Source organism: Tiliqua scincoides, chromosome 3 (assembly GCF_035046505.1).
Source record: "Tiliqua scincoides isolate rTilSci1 chromosome 3, rTilSci1.hap2, whole genome shotgun sequence".
In the NCBI taxonomy this organism is placed as follows: Eukaryota; Metazoa; Chordata; class Lepidosauria; order Squamata; family Scincidae; genus Tiliqua; species Tiliqua scincoides.
Window position 1 is genome coordinate 44,828,845 of NC_089823.1, and position 21,582 is coordinate 44,850,426.

Below are 21,582 nucleotides of genomic sequence, written 5' to 3' on the forward strand. Positions count from 1 at the left end.
AGATTAAATTTCTTGAAAATCACCAAATAGTATTTAATGACACATTATGGATTATGGATTATCCAGCATAGTTGAATGGATTTAACTCCCTCCTGCTGCTTTAGCCCCTGTTGACAAGTGCATTTCACAACTATTCTTTGCTTTTTCTTAGGTTGTTCTTTCTTAAAACTGTGGATTTGGATATAGAAAAGAATCAGAGTTGGATGCTGCCTTATAGGCAGGTCATCTAGTCCAATCCCCGGTTGATGCAGGAAATCCAGAACTAGAGCATCTCCAACAGATGGCTGTCCAGGTTATGCTTTAATTAAGGAAGAGGCACTTCCCCTGGTAATTGGTTGTAGAATTGCTATTAACATTGAGAAGTTTCTCCAAAGGTTAAACAAAATCTACCTACTTGTAACTGACCATAAGTCCTTGCCTTGAGGTAGTACAGAAAAATACTCCTTTCTGTGTTTATGTAACAGTCCTTCAGAAATTTGAAGACTGTTATCATTTCAAGCCTCATGATAAATCCTTTACTGGGGTAAAAAAAATACTATATAAACTTTTAAATAAATGCCCCCTCTTGGTCTTCTCTGCTCCAGTCTAAACCTACCTAGTTCCTTAAACCTTTTCTTATAGGACTTGTTTTACAGACTCGATCACTTTCATTACTCTGTTCTAAATTATTCCAATTTGTCTGCATTCTTCTTAAAGTGCAGTGTCCTGAACGTGTCACAGTAATCTAGATGAAGTGTGACTAATGCAGAATAAAATAGAACTATTACGTCTTATGACTTGGAAACTATGGTTCTATAATGCAAGCTGATGTTACACCAGTCTTTATGCAGCTGCATCACACTGCTGACTCATATTCAGCTTGTGATCAACAAACATCGTTTTCGGATGTGCTGCTGCTGATGGAATTCCCCATCCTGCACTTGTGTATTTAATTTTTTTTCCTAACTACAAAACTTTGTTTTGTCTCTGTTGAATCATTTCCTCCATTTCTAAACTTGGCTTGCATGCTGATAGGATTGTAGCCAAAATAGGACCACTCAACAAAGAAAAAGGAAGTTTCTGTGTCTTGACTGGCTTCTATGAGTTTGTAGACGTTTGGAACTTCATGAAAAACAAATCCAAAGGAAGCAAATAGATCCCCAAAACAATTCAGGCCAACTGCACATGTATGGCTCATACACTTCCATTACTGTGTGCATTCCGTGTGCATCTTGGGGATTAACAGTGCAATTCTAAGTGTGTCTACTCAAAAGTAAAAGTGTATAGGATTGCAGTCTAAAAGGATTAAAGAGATAAGAGTCTTGATTCCTAAAAAGGTGTCTGAGAGACAAGTCTGACAGGAAGCAGAATCTGAATAGGACCTCCTTGCATGAATATCTGGGCCAAACTAGATGAGATGCTAAACTGAAATGCAACTGAGAAGGGCTGTGATTTACTGTCCTGATTGTGTGCTTTCCTCTTTTCCCAACACAATTTTTACAGTCAAAATTCCCAATCCAAGCTGCTTTTTTTAATCTGTGGAGAGGAAACCGCTTTTCTTCCATGGGTCGAAAAACAGCTCCCCCCATTCTGATTTTGGTAAAAAATGCTGTGTGAGGAAAGAATAAATAACAAGCCATTGGGACCGTGATCATATGCCTCCCATTGTCACATCCAGTTTAGTCTCCAGTGGGCCAGAGCAGATTGAAAAATTCTGGCAGGTCTGTCTTGACATTTTTTGGCAAGAGCATAGCAATGCACAGGCTGAACCTCCATTTGTTCTAATACGCTGAAGTCCTAAGCAGTGGCATAGCTAGAGGGGGTGCAAAGCACTAAGTTTTGCAGAGAGTCTCACCACAGCATGCAGCCCCTCCCCCTTTGGAGCCATTTTGGGCAGGGGGAGCAAAATGTGAATTTTGCATTCTGCAAATGCCTCCACTTCGTTCCCCTTGTCTGGAATGACTCTGAAGAGAGTCTGTTTACACACTGCGGTGAGACACACCGCAAAACTTAGAACCCAATCCTATCCAGTTTTCCAGTGCCAGTGCAGCAATGCCAATGGGGCATGCTCTGCATCCTATGGTGGGGAGACAGTCACAGAGGCTTCCTCAAGATAAGGGAATGTTTGTTCCCTTACCTCAGGGCTGCACTGAGGCTGTACCAGTGCTGGAAATTTGGATAGGATTGGGCTCCAAGTGCTTTGTACTCCCTCTAGCTACACCACTGGTCCTAGGTTCAGACCCTGCAATGGGCTTCACTTCTGGGATCCATGTACAAATTTGCAAGTGAATTTGTGATGTTAAAAGGGCAGAATTAAGAAAATCCTTTTTAAAAGCTGGCCTGATGCAACTGCTCTCAGTGTGACAGCCAACTGACCTCTCACATGAACTGTGGGACCAGGGCTCCCTCCACTGCTTGCTATTTCACATCTGTGATGCAGCAGTGGCAGCAAAGGAAAGGCTGGCCTTGCTTTGTGCAAGGCCTGTTATAGGCCTTGAGCTATTGCAAGACCTTCATTCATTCATATAATTTCCATCTCTAATATATTCATTTATGTAAATTTATTCAGATTTGAAATGTAAATTAGTTCTTCCCCCCCCCCCGGTCCTCCCCCCCCCGCACAGTGTCAGACTGATGATGTGGCCCTCCTGCCAAAAAGTTTGGACACCCCTGCTCTCTGTGAATGCCTGCTTTTGAAGAAGGGTGCTGTCATTTGCCTGCTGCCACTCACTTCATCATAGAGTGGTTTTTCCATCTATCTTTCTGCTGCAAACTCATGTGGCCCCCTACCTCTTCACCCATTCCTCTGTCTCGTTCTACCTCTGACTCTGTACATGTTTTTTAGAAATGCAACTTGTTGCCAAAAGCTTTCCCCATCATTCTTTCTTCCTTGCCAGCCTCAGCCACATTGCTAACAAAGGACACGGCACAATTCGGAGGCCTCAGTTACTAAGGTTTCTATGGTAACAGCCTTCTTGGCAGTTTCCATTGCCTGCTAAAACTTTGATCTTTGGGAATGGCTTGCTGCTATTTCTCTCTTGGTTGACAAAGCAAAAAAAAGCAGGGATGAGAAGAAAAGAAAAGTTTATTTCTAGCAGAGGCTGCAAGGAGGAATTCATTACATGGCCACACTCCCCCAATAAATCTCCCAGTGACATCTTGGATGCCCCTTGGATTTACAAGAACCATATTTTCTCTCCTGTGCATGTTAATGCTGCTACTGGATGGTTTCTCAATGCCAAGGCCAAGATAGTACCACAGCTTGGCCAAAGAGGCACGTGCTTCCACTACTAGAGACAGAATACTTTCCTCTTTCTTTCTGTCCTCCACAATGAGTTTCTGCAAGGTAATCGAATCAATTACCATAATCCTAGACCTCTAAAATAATGTTTCTGTAAATTCCTAATCCATGTTTGATGCTGTGTGCTCTTTTACTGTATTTACATTTACACATGTATTATTTCCCCCCCACTTCAACTTGTATTATTGTAACCATTATTTAGATGACCTATTTCAGCAGCTGCCAAATTCCTTACCTTTGCGAACCACCTCATTGTCTGTGGTGGTCCCAGGCCTGCTGCGACCAGGAAGCTGCAGGGCAGTATGGTGCATGCTCCACGTCATCGGTTGCATTGCACCATGGTTCTCAAACTGTGCGTTGTGACCCACTGGTGGGTCACAACCTGATTTTTTGAACACAAAGTTGCAAGGCGACTCAACACCACGCAACCAATGAAGTGGGTCGTGTGCTGGCATGACCTGGAAGCAACTTCTGCCTCGTGCGCCATATTGCCCCACAGCTTTCTGATCACAGCAGGCCTGGGACCCACCAAAAATTGGACTGTGACCCACAGTTTGAGAAATACTGCCTTATTTCATTAACCTGTTACCTGGTTCCATAGCCTGATTTTTTTCTATCTTTTATTATCTTTGTGTATAATAATTTTAGTGGCCCTATCTTTATCCTTCCCCAGTTTTTAGCCCTCCCTTATCCTTGTTCTCTCCATCTCAAACTTCTTAGTCAACACATTTTACCCTTCATTTATTCCCTGTCCCCACCTTCCTTCTTCATACTACTGTATTCAAAGTGAAATCAGCTGCTTTTTGTATATCTTGCTTCAGTCTTGTTACTACTTGATAATTTACATGGCTGTAACGTCCGTTTGCAGTTGAGAGGCAGCAGGTGCATTTTAGGGAAATGGCTGAGAGACAGCTGCTGGATATACTTGTACAAAAGGTATAATCAGCAGTGTAGCGGGAATAAAGACAATGACAGCACGTTCTAGATATTTTTTTTTATTGAAACAAGGACAAACTTGCCATTTGGATATAACCATCTGGGACAGTCTTAATAAACTGGGCCATCCAGTCGGCCTCATAGGAGGAAAGCTGCTGTGAGTCATTGACACTTGAGAGCAGGAGGGTTTTAGCTCTCACTGATAAAGTGGTGTTTATGGAAAAGACACTGAAAACTGTGCTTTGCTCTCAATCCATTTATCAAATGTCTGTAGTTCCCTTTCCAGTGAGACAAACCAATAATAAACAGGAAGCAAAGATAGATGTTCTGTTATCTGTGTAGTTTAATATGCAATTTTCGCTTGCCAGTTTCTTGCTAGTCTGCAATCTTCTGCTTTTGATTTTGAATTGAGTTTGGCACCTCCGCTGAGTGCCAGACTGAGATCTATTCCCAGTGTACAATTACGGGAATAGGAAGAAAGGCAGAATAAATGTCCTTGCTTACTTCTGCGCAGGAATGAAGATTTGTTCGGATTATCATTTAACCGAAGGCAGTTAACCTTAAAAGAGGAAGCCCAGGGAGGGGCGGTTGCTCCCTCTTTTGTAGTGTGATATAACTCTTCAGCAGTTTGTACTGAAGTACAGATTCCTCAGACTTATGCCAGCCAAAGTGCACACGTGCCCTTGCTTCTTCCCTTGCACCCAAGCCAAGATTTCCTCAATCTGTGTGTGTGTGTGTGTGTGTGTGTGTGTGTGTGAGAGAGAGAGAGAGAGAGAGAAAGAGAGAGGGCGCCACTCTTCTATACCCCTGCTAATTCTCCTTTTCATATAGTATTAGCAGTGCATGCAGAGGAGCAGTCTGTGCAATTAAGAAAGCTCACCCAGACATAAAAGGATTCTGGCACACAAGGCCAGAATGCCTGTGTGCCATGAGTACCTATGTCCTTAATTGTATGGGGCTGGGTTGGATGGGAAAGGATCATCCACACTGGAGCTTGGTGATTTGTTTGGTGACTTTCACCACCACTTTTACTAGCATGCAGAACCTTTGTCCCATCTTTGGTTGCCATGCTGGTGCAGTCCTCTTGTGAACTCTCGCCACGGTCAAGCCACCCTAGTCATTTCTTTAAATACATGGGTGGATGTTATGCTTATACATTCTTACTTAGCTTTTTAACTCAAGGCAGCAACAGGGCCTCCAGCCCGGTTCAGGATTGTGATAAAAGGAAAAGAGGTTTACGCCTTTCCTCCCATGCAATTTTCCCAGTGAAAATTGTTACTCTGAACCTGTAGTTGCCATCAAGACTTCTGCTTGCTGGGATACTGAGTGCTCAGGCTCTGGTTTTTCCCATTAGAAAACCAGAGCAGAGTAGAAAACCAGAGTAGTAGCTGGTTGAGTAGAAATTAGCAACCGAATGGTTCGCTGAACCTACTTGTTAGTTGCCTCATGAAGATGGGTAAATCAAGTTCTTCTAAGAACTTTTCTGCTCCACACTGAAGAATCTGGTGACCATTGCATTTGTCAAACCTTCCCTTTGCATTTATTTTTTTCCCCTGCACCTTGTCCTGCAGAGCAATATCATTTTGTCATAGCTGTCTTGAACTGGAATTTAGCTCTCCAGTGTTAACTGCAAAATGTCTCCTTTTTAAAAAAAAACAAAACAACAAACCTAAAAATCTTGAAGAGGTATTCAGACCTCTTCCTTTCTTCTCCACCCAGGGTATGTTCTTTTGTCCTCTCTCGTTATATATTTTTGGTTCACTTGTTGCTCATCCCTGTGGGAGTAAAGTTGGCCTTCAATTAGCGAGCATTCATGACAAGCCTATGCGCTACCTCCCCCTACCGTTGCTGTGGTAACCACTGTTATGAGCAAGAGTGGCTGGGTCAGCTGTAGTTTTTTTTCAGCAGCCTACTTAACAGCCGGTATTAACGCCAGGATCAGGGGGAGGTTCTGGGAAGGGAGAGAATTACGCAGCAGTAGGAAGAGGGGTTGTCATTGAATTAATTCAGCTCGTGAAAAGAAAGTTGAGATACCAAAACCTGGTCATGGTGGCGCAGCTGTTTAGTAACTGTGGCTTTTATTGGGAGGATTGGTACACAAGCCAACCTGTTTACATTTAGGTATGGCTTCTGCCTTGCCTTTCATTGAACCAGCCACCAAAGAGAGCTTAGGGAATTCCTTTACGGATTGAATTCACAATAGGGGAGATGTTGGGTAGCGGGGAGGGTGAGAAGAAATTCATGAGACTAGGAAAAATACACAGTCATTGGGAGGGTGTTTGGTCTGAAGTTTTGCTTTGTTCTTCTGGAATCCAGTTATTAACTTTTCTGTGGGAGTGGAGGGTGTAACAGACTCCTTGGCAATCCAGGCTGTTTTTGTAGGAAGTTCTAGGAAGACAGTTGCAAGGATTGGTGTTCCCAACCCATTTCAATAACACATATTTAACACTAGAACAATCTGTAAGAACAATATATTTTGTTTTACAAATCAGTAAAATATAAACCAAACTATTACACACACACACACACACACACACACACACTACAATATACAAACAATCAAATGTCTTTTAGGCTTTTTTTATAACATTCAGATATTTGATTGCTTGCATAATGTAATGTTTTATATTTGATTGCTGTTACAAGTTGCCATTTTCTTGATAAAGATACATTGAAATGCATGGGTAGCACCAATCCTTTCAACAATTTTTTTTTTTTTTTGCGATCGCTGCAGTCCTGGATGAAATTTAAGTGGTGAATGAAGCAGTGCCCTAATTTTCCTCTCCTCCCATTTTAACGTTGTGTTGTCATCATTGTTCCCTGTCTCCCCCACCTTATGCACCTGGCCATTTCTTTAAAGCAGGCTGGGCTCCTAGCATGCTTGCTCAGCCTGTTTAGCGAAAAGGCGATACCAGCAGTGAGAGTGCTGCTCACACAGCACCATTGCCTCATTATGATTGGCTCCCTGCCAGGATACGCTCAAAGTAGCCTTTAGGAAGCGCAAGTACTCTTCCTTCTTAGCCCTTGCACACTCCTTGTCACTCTACATACAGGCGGCCCACGTTACATGTGGATTTCAAAGAAGTGGATTTGATCATCCGCTGGTTCCGAGCTTGTGGGCGTCTAACCTGTACCTTCTGGAGGTGATGGGAGCTGTGCTCTGTCACCTCCAGAGGACCTTCTAAGGGGCAGGGATGCCTTCCTGGTCCTCAGAAAGCTTTCTGAGGCCTCCAGAAGGCTGAAAATCACTACTTCTGGTTTTAGGCTGAAAACCATAAGTAGCCATTTTCAGCCTTTCAGAGGCCTCAAAAGGCCTTATCAGGGCTAGGGAAGCATTCCCAGCCCTCAGAAGGTACTTTGGATGCAACCGGAGTGTAGCTCTGATTGGGTTCGGAGGGTTTGGGGGCCCAAAATCTGTGGAATCAATCATCTGCGGATTTCAGTATTTGTGGGGGTTCTGGGAATGGAAGGATTCTTGGAATGGATTCCAAGGGCCACACTGTATATTGGAAACTGTACTGTGTGGGTCACTAGTCGCATACATTTTTATTTTGGAATCGTGGCATGAAAAAGTTTGAAGACCACTGATCTAAATAAAAACATTAGCATATTATTCAGATGACTTCACAGCCTAATCCAAAACTGTGCTGGTACAGTGCAGCTGCAGGGACTTCACTGTACCCAGTGTAGCTCAAGTGCGGATTGCATGTCTCTTTGGGGTAAGGATATTTTTACCCTTTCCCTGAATAATGCTCCAGCCTGTCCTATGGGACTACTTGGATGACTGCCAGCTATTTAGCTGGTGAAGGACCAAACAGCCCTGTGTAAGGTTGGCTGACCTGGGAAGGGGGTTAGGATATGGTGAAGGAAGCCTCTACTCATCCTGCCCCCTCCTGGGCCTGGTCTGCTCCCATTCTGCCTTCTTCAGATGCATACTTGGGTACAATGACATCATTGCAAATACCTATGGGTTGGGTGGATGATTAAGTGGCCTCTGGCAGGAAAATCGCCAGAACTGCCTCTGGACCTCTTGCCACTCTCCCCACACTCCTGCACCGCTCTGTGCCTTACCTGTCTGCACTGGTGGCCAGGGGCTTGGAATGCAATGTTGGTTGCATGATGCAGGCTTCCCCGTTGGTGTATCCTACTCTTTGGGTGCCGCAAGCATGCTTTACAGCACATTTGCAACACTCACAACTGGTGATGGAGGGTATATTCTCCAAGCTTCCTTGAGCTTCCTTGAAGGAAGTTTTTCATTAGAGATGTACATGTTACATCTTCCATACATGTTACATGCATGTATTTTACAGGCTTTGATAATGGCTATAGGGGGCTAACACTTTTGTCAGTCAGGTCATTGGATGACATTCTAATGATGTCTCTGAATGAGGTATTGTTGATTCATCAGAAGGGAGACATGAAAGCTGGTACATGTACATGTGTTCTGCATTGGAGAAAACTATTCCCTTCCCCCTTACACAGTCAGTGTAAAAGGACACAGCTGGAAATAGCAGTTGTACTGAATGAGACAAAGAGATCCTGAAATGGAAGCTAGGAGCTCTCAGAAACTTCTGGGGTGTAGCAGTGCCTTTCTGGGGGCTTTTTACTTCATCCAGTGCTCAACCTGTATGTTTGTAAATAAAGCTAATATTGCAAAGCTAAAGTAAGCCTCCTGTGATCACTCCTCCAAAGGAACCCAGAATCCATAAACTGTAATTTCTCACCACTCAGGGAAGTGTGGGAAACACAAGCAACTGTGGAATAAAAGCTATTAAAGGTGCAATAAAATGACTGTTTTTCTTAAAGAAATCCTGCAAGTCAAATTGCCCACCAACCACTTACCCCCACTAGATTTCTAATATGTGTTTGCCTCTTGAACCATGTCTTTGGAACCTTGTTGGGGAAAAAGCAATAGATAAGAAATCTGGAATGAAAAAGCCATGAAAGTGCAAAGTGTTGAACACCCCTTGTCCCTTCATCATTTCTGCATGCCAGATTCTCCTCCCAAAACACCTTTTTCTTAGGAAAAGGAGCTGTTGGCCTTTGTTACATACATGTATTGGGTAGTTAAGCCCTAAGAAAGAGAGGGAAACACAGCTGGCCTTCTGACAGAAACAATTATTTTAAACACGAAAACACGAACATATTATCTGAATGGTCAGCTTACGCCTTCCACCACACCAGCTCCAAGAGCCACTCATGATCGACGCTGTTAAAGTGATAATAAAAAGGCAGCTTGGATGAATTGTTACAGGTGACAGCAGCCCTGTTGGAATTTAGAGTATGTTTATTGTTGATTCAGTGGTAGACAGTCTTGCTTAAGAGACACAGAGGCACTTTCCCTGCAGCAACAGTATTGTGGAGCTGTTTATTACTTTTAAAGTAAAGGGGAGAAATTTGAGGAAGAGGAAATTTGGTTCCAGTTCTTAGTTCAAGTGTGGTTGAATGCAGGTGGGGAGATAGAATTTTTGTTCTGTGGCTAGAATCCTGAATCAGGTTGGCTGCAACTAGATAAAATTTTGTTCTTTCAATTGAAAAGACTATAATTGAAATATAGTAAAGCAAGATGCATTGATTTTAAGGATCCAATTAGTTTTGTCAGCTAAGATCAAGGTTAAACATACCATTGTAGTCATGAACTCTTACTGATGTCAGTGTTTAAGTTCCAAGATGCACTTGTGTTACTTTGTGTGCCAAAATTCAATCTACAGACCTATTGATGTGAACCTCTTGTTTTCTGTTCCTTGTGAGAATTTGAAGGGTGCTTAAGAAACCTGGAAATTAAGGATATCATAAAATCCTTCTGAAGTAACCCTTGAAATATATGTGAAAGGACTCAATCTAACCATTTAATCAAGAACTGGAACAAGATATAAGTGCATTTACATGTGGAAATTGGTAATCTTATATTTTGCGCATGTTATCACTTACCAGACTGATGAAATTACAGAGGATTTCCTTGAAACTGGACTTCTGGACTGTCTATGATCCTTCCAAGAAAGCATGAAACTTTCAGTGACTATTAGTCATGCATGCATTTTTCCTATTTTCTTTTCCTTTAATGTAATGTACTGTAATGGAAACTAGAATGCAAACAGATCCCTTTTTGCTTATTTTAAAGTTGCCTTTCTCATTGCTGGTACAAAAGGCATAGCACAACAACACTTTGTAGATGCAGAGACCTCTGCTACATGGGGTATACAGTATTCTGTATTGCCTATACATGGCATGTGGTTTAGCTTTGTGCATACACTTCTTAATTAAATATGACCCAGGGAATCCATGTTGACCCAGTCTGGGTTGTATACATATAGCCCATTCCTTCTGAGAACCTGGACTAGGAAAACAACCATAGATTCTGCATTGAGCCCATGCTGCCTGCTTCTAGTTGACATGGAAACAACATCAGCAGCACTTTCACAGAGAGGAATAGCTTGACACATAAAGGACTGTTGTCTCCTTACTCTCATCTGCATTAATGTGTTGATGACAACTTGGGTCAGCCCAACCTTAGTGGCTTCTGGTATTTTCAGATAGACCTGTAAGCAGCACCCTGAGTTAGGAATGGGATTTCTTTAACAAAACTAATATTCCCGAAGTCTGTAGAGTGATCCCTTAGACTTTTTCTTGCAATTAAAGTGGTTATAAGATCTCAGTTCACATGAAAATGCAGATTTCCGCCATTATCCTAGGCTCAACTGAATCATTTGGACATACTAAAGCTACAATCCTAAACACACTTATTAGGGAATAAGCCCCATCAAACACAGTGCGCCTTACTTCTGAGTAAGCATGCATCAAATTATGGTGTGTGTGCATTATGCTACCCTCTGATTGTTTATGTACAGTGAACAATTGCATGTAAAAACTCATGGATAAAGCTATGCAGAGTGCAGTTTTCTAAAAACAACATCAACAAATGATATTCCCATAAATACACTGTGTGTTTGTAGAGTAGCACTTCCCAACCAGGGGGCCCAGCCAGGTAACATGCTTTTAAAATTACCCCCTTTAAAGGGGGTGGCGAATGGCAGAGGCCCATAGGTGACGGCACCAGTCATTTCCGGGTTCTCCCTGCTGCTGCTACTGACGATGATGATAGGGAGGTAAGAAATGAGTTTTAATGGGGTTTCTTACCTCCCTGTTGGCATCAGCATCAGTGGTGCTGGGGAGAACCTGGAAGAGACAGGCATCATTGCCCACTGGTCCTCAGAAGGTTCTCAACCCTGCCTTAAAGGGGCAGGTGGTTGGGAGTCACTGTCGTACTGGAAGCTTTCACAGTGAATATCTATATTTTAAAGTTTTTATAACACATTTGTTCCAAAAAATACATGGTGCTATACAGGGCCCAATTCTATCTAACTTTCCAGCACTGGTACAGATATGCCAAAGGGGCATGTGCTGGAGCCACAGAAGCCTCTCAAGGTAAGAGGACATTTGTTAAGAACATAAGAACAGCCCCACTGGATCAGCCCATATGCTCATCTAGTCCAGCTTCCTGTATCTCACAGCGGCCCACCAAATGCCACAGGGAGCACACCAGATAACAAGAGACCTGCATCCTGGTGCCCTCCCTTGCATCTGGCATTCTGATACATAGTAGTTGGCAACCATAGCCCATTTCTAAAATCAGGAGGTTTCACATACGCATCATGGCTTGTAACCCATAATGGATTTTTCCTCCAGAAACTTGTTCAATCTCCTTTTAAAGGCGTCCAGGCCAGATGCCATCACCACATCCTGTGGCAAGGAGTTCCACAGACCAACCACACGCTGAATAAGGAAATATTTTCTTTTCTCTGTCCTAACTCTCCCAACACTCAATTTTAGTGGATGTCCCCTGGTTCTGGTATTATGTGAGAGTGTAAAGAGCATCTCTCTATCCACTTTATCCTTCCCCTGCATAATTTTGTATGTCTCAATCATGTCCCCCCTCAGGCGCCTTTTTTCTAGGCTGAAGAGGCCCAAACGCCGTAGCCTTTCCTCATAAGAAAGGTGCCCCAGCACAGTAGTCATCTTAGTCACTCTCTTTTGCACCTTTTCCATTTCCACTATGTCCTTTTTGAGATGTGGCGACCAGAACTGGACGCAATACTCCAGGTGTGGCCTTACCATCGATTTGTACAACGGCATTATAATATTAGCTGTTTTGTTCTCAATACCTTTTCTAATGATCCCAAGCATAGATGTTCCCTTACCTTGGGGTGCGTTGCGGCTGCATTGGTGCTGAAAAGTTGGATAGGATTGGGCCCTTACACAACATTAATAGTACATGCAAAAATTATGAAGAAATCTGTAGCATGCTATACTATGAACTATGCTTCAACAAAATGAGCACCCAAAGCAGGGTCTCAGATGATGATCTCAGTGAATGGGGTATGGTACATATGTGAGCAGGAGGGCCTTCAGTTACAATCCACCTAGCTGATATATATTTTTGAAAGCACTGTGTAATGTTTTGCAAACACTCGTTGAAAACCAGTGTTTTAAAGTTATAATTATATATGGAATGTACCTTTCAGATCTTGCCTTGTAAGAGATCAACCATTTTATTACGTTGTGCTTAGTTAAAGCAGAGCTGATGAACTTCTTCATGTATGTAGTTCATGCCTTGAAGTCTCTTCATTATCCCATGACAAGAGAGCAGGCTTGCACGCTTAGTAAGGTGAGGGCCAGGGAGTGATTTTTCTTCACTAACTCTCCTTATTTTCCTTGTTCTATCACTTCTAGGCAGGACAGGGCTGTTTGCTGATCTCTTGCCCAGTTTTGCTGTGGAGATTATGCCAGGTACTCAATCATGTAGCACTATATTAATCAAGTCTTCTGTTGCTTTATCTGTCCACCTATGCACTGCGACTTGTACATTCATTATTCCTTTATGTTCACTTGTACCCTTGATTTCTGGTCTCTTTACTAACTGCTTGCAACTGGCAATTGGGGAGAACGTCTGGGATTTTAAAATTTGTGCTGTGGAATCAAAAAAGAAAAATAGCTATTTTAGAGAGCATTACTATTAATCACGAGCCCAGTCATCTTGCAAGTAACTATAAATTTTGTCCAATTTCATGTCACACCAACAACTAAAGCTCCTCTGTGACATGCAGATGTATATACAGGTAGGCAGACCAGTCATAATTTTTTTAAATGGGTGAATAGATTTTTTTTAAAACACTTACTTTTAAGGCTGATTTAAGAGGTGCTTAAAAGGATATGCCAGCATTATTTATATTAAGTTGCTATATGTTTGTGAAAAATCTTATTACCAGGAAAACCTTAACTTGTGTACAAAATTGTAGCATAGCACAATTACATACCTTTGTAGCAGTATGTGGAGGAATTTCTAATGTCTCTTCAAATCACCACCCTTTACAGCTTGGCAAATGGTTGACTGTGTCCGTCCATTTAAACTTTTTTTGTTCTAATGGGTGGGCACCAGCATTGCATTTCTGTTATGGCAAGAACACTGTTCTTGGATAATTTTAGCTTCTGTTTGGGTCTGCAGGAATATATGAAAGCTGGCTAGAGCTTCATCCCAATTTGGGGACAGTGGGCTGTAGACATTGCACAGTGTTGCCTGATCTCTGGTCCCAGGTGGCCATGTTTCCAAATGATGAGTCACATGATTAATCTGCCAGCCTCAAGCCTTAAAGAAGGAAGGGATCAACAGAAGGATCTGAACAAAAAGAATTCTGTTAATGGTACTCATAATAACATGTTTGTGATCCACTGGTGTACAGTGTTGTGTCACTTTTCTGTCTCACTAAATTGAGAGATATACTTGAAAGAAACCCATGGAAATTGACTCTCCCTTTTTTAGATATATACATCCTTTCTTTATCATACATAATATGATGTATTATGCATATTATATATGCAGGGATATATGGAAGCTGGCTAGACCACAGTTGAGTGGGAAGCATAACCTAGGACCTAATTAAGATGCAATAAGAATAATATACTGCATGGCCTGTTCACAGTCATGGTTCAGGATGTGGACTCACCTCCCTGCATTGCATTCTCTGCACATGAGCTGGAGGTTGTCCATGACTTTGTGTACCTTGGCTCAACAATCTCCGACACTCTTTCTCTCGATACCGAGCTAAACAAACACAATGGTAAAGCAGCTACCACATTTTCCAGATTCACAAAGAGAGTCTGGTCCAACAAGAAGCTGACGGAACATACCAAGATCCAGGTCTACAGAGCTTGCGTCTTGAGTACACTTCTGTACTGCAGCGAGTCATGGACTCTTCACTCACAACAGGATAAGAAGCTGAACGCTTTCCACATGCGCTGCCTCCGACGCATCCTTGGTATCACAAGGCAGGACAAAGTTCCAAACAACACAGTCCTGGAACGAACTGGAATCCCCAGCATGTATACACTGCTGAAACAGAGACGCCTGCATTGGCATGGTCATGTCATGAGAATGGGGGATGGTCGGATCCCAAAGGATCTCCTCTATGGAGAACTTATGCAGGGAAAGCGCTCTGCGGGTAGACCACAGCTGCACTACAAGAATATCTGCAAGAGGGATCTGAAAGCCTTAGGAATGAACCTCAACAGATGGGAAACCTTGGCCGCTAAGCATTCTGCTTGGAGGCAGGCTGTGCAGCATGGCCTTTCCCAGTTTGAAGAGACACTTTGCCAACAGTCTGAGGCAAAGAGGCAAAGAAGGAAGGCCCATAGCCAGGGAGACAGACCAGGGACAGACTGCACTTGCTCCCGGTGTGGAAGGGATTGTCACTCCCAAATTGGCCTTTTCAGCCACACTAGACGCTGTGACAGAACCATCATTCAGAGCGTGATACCATAGTCTTTCGAGACTGAAGGTTGCCAACAGATTGTTAACAGTTTATCAAATTTCAGACATCAGTAAATTGAGGCAGTACTAAAAATTAAACATAGGATAACTAAAGCTTTACATTTTAGAGAATACCCAACTTCCTGTCAAGGTGCAAAAGTGGTCTACATCTGTCAGCTTTCCATCCCCCTTTCCAGGGGGATAGCCCTACCTCCAGCCTTTCCACTGGAGCACCAACTAGAAGTGCTGTCGCAAAGCGCTTTATGGCACTTTTGCAACAGCGCATGCCAGTAGAACGTGTGTTCTGCTGGCACAGCAATTCAAATAGGATTGGGCTGTGAGACAGACCCATGGTTCTGTCATGAAATATCAAGTGGTCTTTGCTGCAAAACTGTAACTTTTGTAAAATTTTGGTTTTGTTTTAAATTTTAAAGTTATTTTACACCTTCTTCAATACGTCCAAGCATCACCTAGGTTGGAGTTAAGGTAATATGCACATGTCTTTATATTTGCATCATTACAACTTGCATTATTAAATTTAATGGTTTTATTTGTATTATTTATATTTAACTGATTGAGATTGCGATCCCAAACACACTACACACTATACTCATTCAACACAGTGGGACTTGCTTTCAAATAAATGTGTATAGGATTGCACAGTAATTGGTTAAGTGCATAATTAAGCCCTACATATTATTTGTGCTTCTTTGTTTCTAGAGTGGGTTTTCGTGGGCTTGGTCATCCTGGGGACTTTCCTCTTCTTCCTCCTGGTTGGAATCTGCTGGTGCCAGTGTTGCCCTCATAGCTGCTGTTGCTATGTTCGTTGTCCCTGCTGCCCAGATACTTGCTGCTGTCCACGGGCATGTGAGTGACTGCTTACAATACGGACCAAATTGTAAAACAGTCTTTCAGTTAGACATATCATCTTCTTTGCTACATTCTTAGTAAAAATAATGCAACACCTTCAGGTCTATGAATGGGGTTAGGCCACTAGTTGTTACAAGACCTTGGACCAGCCTTTCAGGAGAGGTTTGTGAGTATTCCTTCCTGCAGCACTCAAAGACCCATTCATGTCTGAGACCCTTGGTGGCTATGATGAGAACACCGTGACCCTGCTATGATATGTTTGTGCTGTTCTTTTTTAAGGGCGCAGTACTAACCAACTTTCCAGCACTGACCTAGCCGCAATGCAGACCCAAGGTAAGGTAACAAACATGCCCTTACCTTGAAGAGCCCTCCTTGATTGCCTCCCCACTGCAGGATGCAGTGCACAGCACATTGGCACAGCTATGTCAGTGCTGGAAAGTTGGTTGGGATTGCACCCTAAACGTAATCACCTTAAATTGCTGTTTGTAGAAACTGTTTGAACTGATGATTAATTTGAAACTTTCTGTTGCAAGCTGCTTCATTTAGTAGGATGCTCCAGGAAGTTTATTGGGGATAGTGACCATAGCTGTGTGGATATGAGTATGCAGCTAGATGTAAATCGTCATTGCCTGCATTCATAGGAGCCTTCTTCAGCACACAGATGTTGCTGGATTGGTATGACTGTATGGTGAGAACAAATCAGTCATGTCATTGCTCTCTACAATATTTGTGCCTGCTATTACTGTGAGCAGCAAAGTTGCATTGTGACACAAGCCGGAATCTCTGCCCAACCAGTAGCAGGCCTTTTTTTATACAAGCTCGAGGCTGCCAATGGTATTAAAGGTGAACTAAAACAGAAATTGAACAGAGTCTGTTTTGTGATGAATGCTCTTTGCAAATTAGGCTGCAGGGTAATTTCCTTGAAATTCTGTTTAGGCTCTGGGTTTGCTCACTCAGTGGTTTAATTCTTAGTTAATGCCCCTTTAAACTAATGACATTAATCCCTCAGTTATTTTGCACCTGCTTGAAAGTCTTATTATGAATCCAGTTTGATTTTGCTGATGGAGGGGTATAAACCAAGATAGCTGATCTGGAGTATGGAAGCAAATCTGACACCTTCCTGTGAGTTTAAAATGGGTTCAGTATAATGTGAATAAACAAACTTGGTAGAGAAAAAGAATTGAAAGAATTGGCTGGCTCTTCAATTTCTGTTATTAAATCCCAGTCTCTAAGAGCAAGAGCATCTGCAAAGTGATCACCGTGGAGCACCACAGTTGAAGGGCTAATGCTTCAGTATTCGTTCATTCATTCATTTCTCTCTTTCTTTCTTTAGTGTATGAAGCAGGAAAGGCAGCAAAGGCTGGATATCCTCCGGCAGTTACATCAGTTTCTGGACCTTATTACATTCCCACTGTCCCTGTGGGTAATGTCCCATCTCATACTGTCCTGATGGAGAAATCACACCTTCCTCCCTTGGCACCAAGTGAATCCAGCGCGGGAGGACAAAGTGGTAATCTTAAATATTCTGCATCTTTGTCTTATGCTTCTCAGCCCTCAGTAGAAGCAGGGCAGGAGAAGATTATACAGATGTTTTCACAATGTAGGGCTAATTTATACATGCAGAAACTATGTAGTATCTTCTAATCCAAGAATGTTGATTGTAGAATTTGGGTGTTTGCTTTGTTCAAAACATCAGGTGCAAACTTCTGTGCTCAGTTGTGCTATTGGTGGTCCATACTTGTTTTTTTTGAAGGGCATCTATTTATATGTGTTTCAAATTAGCCTGAAAACCTTCTTAAATGAGGGAGATTTATAGCCCAGTCCTATCCCTGGCACTGCCGCTGGCTGTAGTGGCGCCAAAATGGTGACGGCTTTATCCAGCGGCCCTGCCTGTGCTGCCGAAAGCTCCAAGTCCTGTAGTGGGGCTTCTCACACCAGCTGTTTTGCCAATGCAGATGAGAGAACCTCTGTGTCAGGCTGCAAAGCCCAACATGGAGGATATGATCCAGCAGAGAAGGGATCTGCTGGTCGCACCCCTATCCCGCCCCAGTTCCCTCTACCCTGGAATACCTTCTACAGCCCCAAAAGACCTTATCGCCACATGGAGCTCTTCCCTTGCTCCAGACTGCATCCATCTGCCACTGGGCCCAGTGCTGGTGTTCCCGACTCAAGAGGGTGCCATAAACATGCTTTACGGCGTGTCTATGACACTCAGCACCAGTGCTCCAAGCCTTTAGGATTGGGCTGTTGGACTGAGACCCGATTCCTGCAAGAGATGAAGGTGGCAATACAGGTCCAACCTTGTTATACAAGGATTTTTAATAAAAGGATTTGACTCAACACGAATGGCCACTGCAAATGAGAAGGAATGTGCTGATCCCTGGAGAAGGGAGAAAATGCATCCCTTTAAAATCACAGTTTGAAAAAACTGCTTTTCTTACTGTTGTAGAGAGACAGTCATGCAAGTGATCGTTCCATGCTTCAGTTGAGCCAGGCAAAGGCAAGGGGTCCTTTGCTTTTCTAATTGCTGACTGCCTCGCTACAACAGCAGGAAAAGCTGTTTTTAAACCACAATTGTAAAGGGATGCACTTTTTAATTTTTTTTAAAATTGCTCTCATTTAACATATTTTATGGTATCAGCAGGGAGTCCCAGAATCAAACCCCTGTGATATCGAGACACAACCTTGTTAGGAGCAATGGAGGGGGAAGAAACCTGGAAGTGGGTTTTTAAATCTATTTTTCCACTGTTTTTTATCCATGAATTTTTTTTATCCGCTAGGTGTTCTGGAACAGAACCCTAGCAGGTAACAAGACACGACCTGTACTGCCCAAAAAAACAGCAAAAAAAAATCTCTAACTCTATAAAGGTCACCATGATTTTGGATGAAAAACACTCCACAATATATTCAAGAAGACTGTTAGCCCAAACCTGAGTGTGCGGGGCTGCAGTGGCGCCGAAAATGGCTGCTGCCAAGTTCTGCGCACTCCGGGCAATTGCTAGTGACTCCTCGGGAGAAGGGGACTTTTGTCCCCTTCCCCTGGATAAAGAGAGTAGCCCCACAATGGGGCTACTTGGTTCACTGCCAACCAAAGGATTGGCAGTGAATCAAGAGCCTCTGTGAGGGGCGGCAAGCCCAGCACGGAGGCTCAGGATCCAGTGGAGCTTTACTCCACTGGTTCTACCTCCATCCCTCCCCACTCTCTCCCCCCTGGAACGCCTCCTCCCTACCCTCTCCCCGCCTTCCCCTTCCCTGTAATGCCTCCTCTCCGCCCGCCTCTCCTCTCCTCAGAATGCCTCCTTCCTATCTCCCCCCACGCCTCCACTTACCTCTCCGTTGTTCAGCAGTCTACGCGACCATTGAGTAGCATAGCTTCAGCTGCCACCTGGCAGTTGCCCAGTGCTGGGCGACTGCCAGCAGTAAACTGGCACACACTGTTCAGGATTTGACCCTGTGTTCTTTATGCTCACCTCACTTCTAATACACTTGGGGCACAATCCTAACCAGGACTACTCAGAAGTAAGTCCTGTTTTGTTCAATGGGGCTTACTCTCAGGAAAGAGTAATGGGGCTTACTCTCAGTGTGGTTAGGATTGCAGCCTTGGACTCTCAAGAATTGGCCCAGGAATTGGCTTAAGTGCCCATGTGAGTTGTGAGTGTTTTCTGTATGGAATATACATAACAGAGGCATTTCCAGGTGTTAGGAAGTATATTTTGGGTTAATTCATACATTGCAATCAGCCACTTATTTTCATTCTCTTTTTTTTCTGTTCATGTGGGTAGTCAATTCAGATAAGCAATGTCACACATGAGAAGGAAATTGTCATAGCAACTTCTGTGACCATGAAATTAGAGTTTGGAGCTCCGGAGATCACAGAAATAGCCACTAGAGACAGTAGTATGTGATTTCTTGACTAGATATTGCAATTAGAAGCTTAGATTGAGGTCTTCTGGAGATTCTTTAGTTTATATTTATTTCTCTCTTCTCAATTACCTTTTAAAACAACTTTATGCTTGTTTTTCTACCTCTGAAATAAGCATATTTTGCATTTTCTGCTCCGTTAGAGCATCGAACAAACATCTGATTTTGCATTATAAAGTACATACCAAGACACTTCTCTCTATTCTGTCATGGCTTTGCTGTCCACAGGCAAATTTAAAAGTTTGCTCTATACCAAGCTTGCACAGTGTTTCATATGGTGGAAGTCCACCTACACAGATTTCCATATGCTTTCAGTACAGAATAGAATATCATCATGCCACACGTACGCACACATTGATGCAAACACAGCGCTAAATCATGAATCAGCACTGATCTGTGCTTTAAAATAAATCTTGGACAAATTAGGGCCTGAAGCTGCTCATTGACATGGGAGTAAGTTCCACTGAATGCAGTAAGACTTTCTTCCAAGTAAATGTACTTGGTATCAGGCTGCATGCCATTTTGCACATGGCTGATAGCCATATTTAAAAAAAAAGAAGAATCCCTTTATCAACATCATTGCATGGTGCTTTAGGATCAAATGCTTCTTGCTTCTTGAATCTGTGGGTGGCATTTTGGAAGGAGGAATCAGTAATTGTCACAAATCTGACTTTTACCAAACCACCATACTGAGACGACATTACCAAAAAAGCAATCAATGATCATACTGCGCTAAAAAGCTTCTGGAATTGTCAGAAAAATTGGGCTTCAAACAATCTGCGCATTTCTGCTCTTCTCTACTCAGAATAATGGGAACCGTTGAAGCATCCTTTCATTGTTAATGAAAGGATCTGGAGCACAGCATTGAGGAGTGTGAAATCAGAAGTTGACCCCACAGCAAAATTATATCTGATGAAAAAAAAACTTCACTATCAACAGAACATTTGGGACCACAAACTAATGCTGTGTGTGTGTGATATATTTTAAATGTCACTGCACAGCAGTTGCTGCTGTGAACATATATTGTGGTCCTGGGAAATTCAAGGCTTACTTAACGCTAGCACATATTCTAATAAACTTCATTACATGTGTCATTGTTATTAGCTCCAACCCTGGGCCTCATTCTGACTGGCAGCCCAATCCAAAGACAACACTGCCACCAGGTATAGCAGCGCCAAAGTGCTACCACTGCACCCTGCAGCAGCCACCAGAGGTCTCTTTGGGGAAAGGGACTTTTGTCCCAGGTCCTGCAATGGGGCTTCTCAAGTCTGCCCCTGCTGTTTTCCCAGTGCAGAGTTGAAAGACTCCGTGTCAGGCCTTCCAGCCCAACACAGAGTTCAGGATCCAGTCCCAGTTCCTCCCCCTGCCGATTCAGGATCCACCAGTCCCAGTTCCTCCCCCTGCCCCACCATCCCCCTGTCCTGTTCTGCCTACTCTCCTCTTCAGTACTGCTTACCACGAGCCGGCGCTGCTGGAGCACTGGCTGACCCTCCAAGCTGCGCTGAGGCTCAGCACCAACTGGCACTGGCACAGCACTGGTGGCCTCTCCTTTCTGGGTGCTGCAGACATGCCTTACGGCACATAAGAACAGCCCCACTGGATCAGGCCATAGGCCCATCTAGTCCAGCTTCCTGTATCTCACAGCGGCCCACCAAATGCCCCCGGGAGCACACCAGATAATAAGAGACCTGCGTCCTGGTTCCCTCCCTTGCATCTGGCATTCTGACATAGCCCATTTCTGAAATCAGGAGGTTGCACATGCACATCATGG

General features: G+C 43.3%; 1 protein-coding gene across 2 annotated transcripts in view; it reads left to right on the plus strand.

Moving 5' to 3' along the window:
* Positions 1 to 21,582, plus strand: part of ILDR2 (immunoglobulin like domain containing receptor 2) — a 51,110-nt gene that overhangs the window by 19,942 nt on the left and 9,586 nt on the right. The window contains exons 4-6 of one of the 2 annotated variants that reach the window (XM_066620794.1): positions 12,947 to 13,003; positions 15,741 to 15,887; positions 17,224 to 17,400. In XM_066620794.1, coding sequence (XP_066476891.1) covers positions 12,947 to 13,003; positions 15,741 to 15,887; positions 17,224 to 17,400 — 381 coding nt within the window. The remainder of the gene's footprint in view (positions 1 to 12,946; positions 13,004 to 15,740; positions 15,888 to 17,223; positions 17,401 to 21,582) is intronic. The other variant, XM_066620795.1, reaches the window with a different exon arrangement.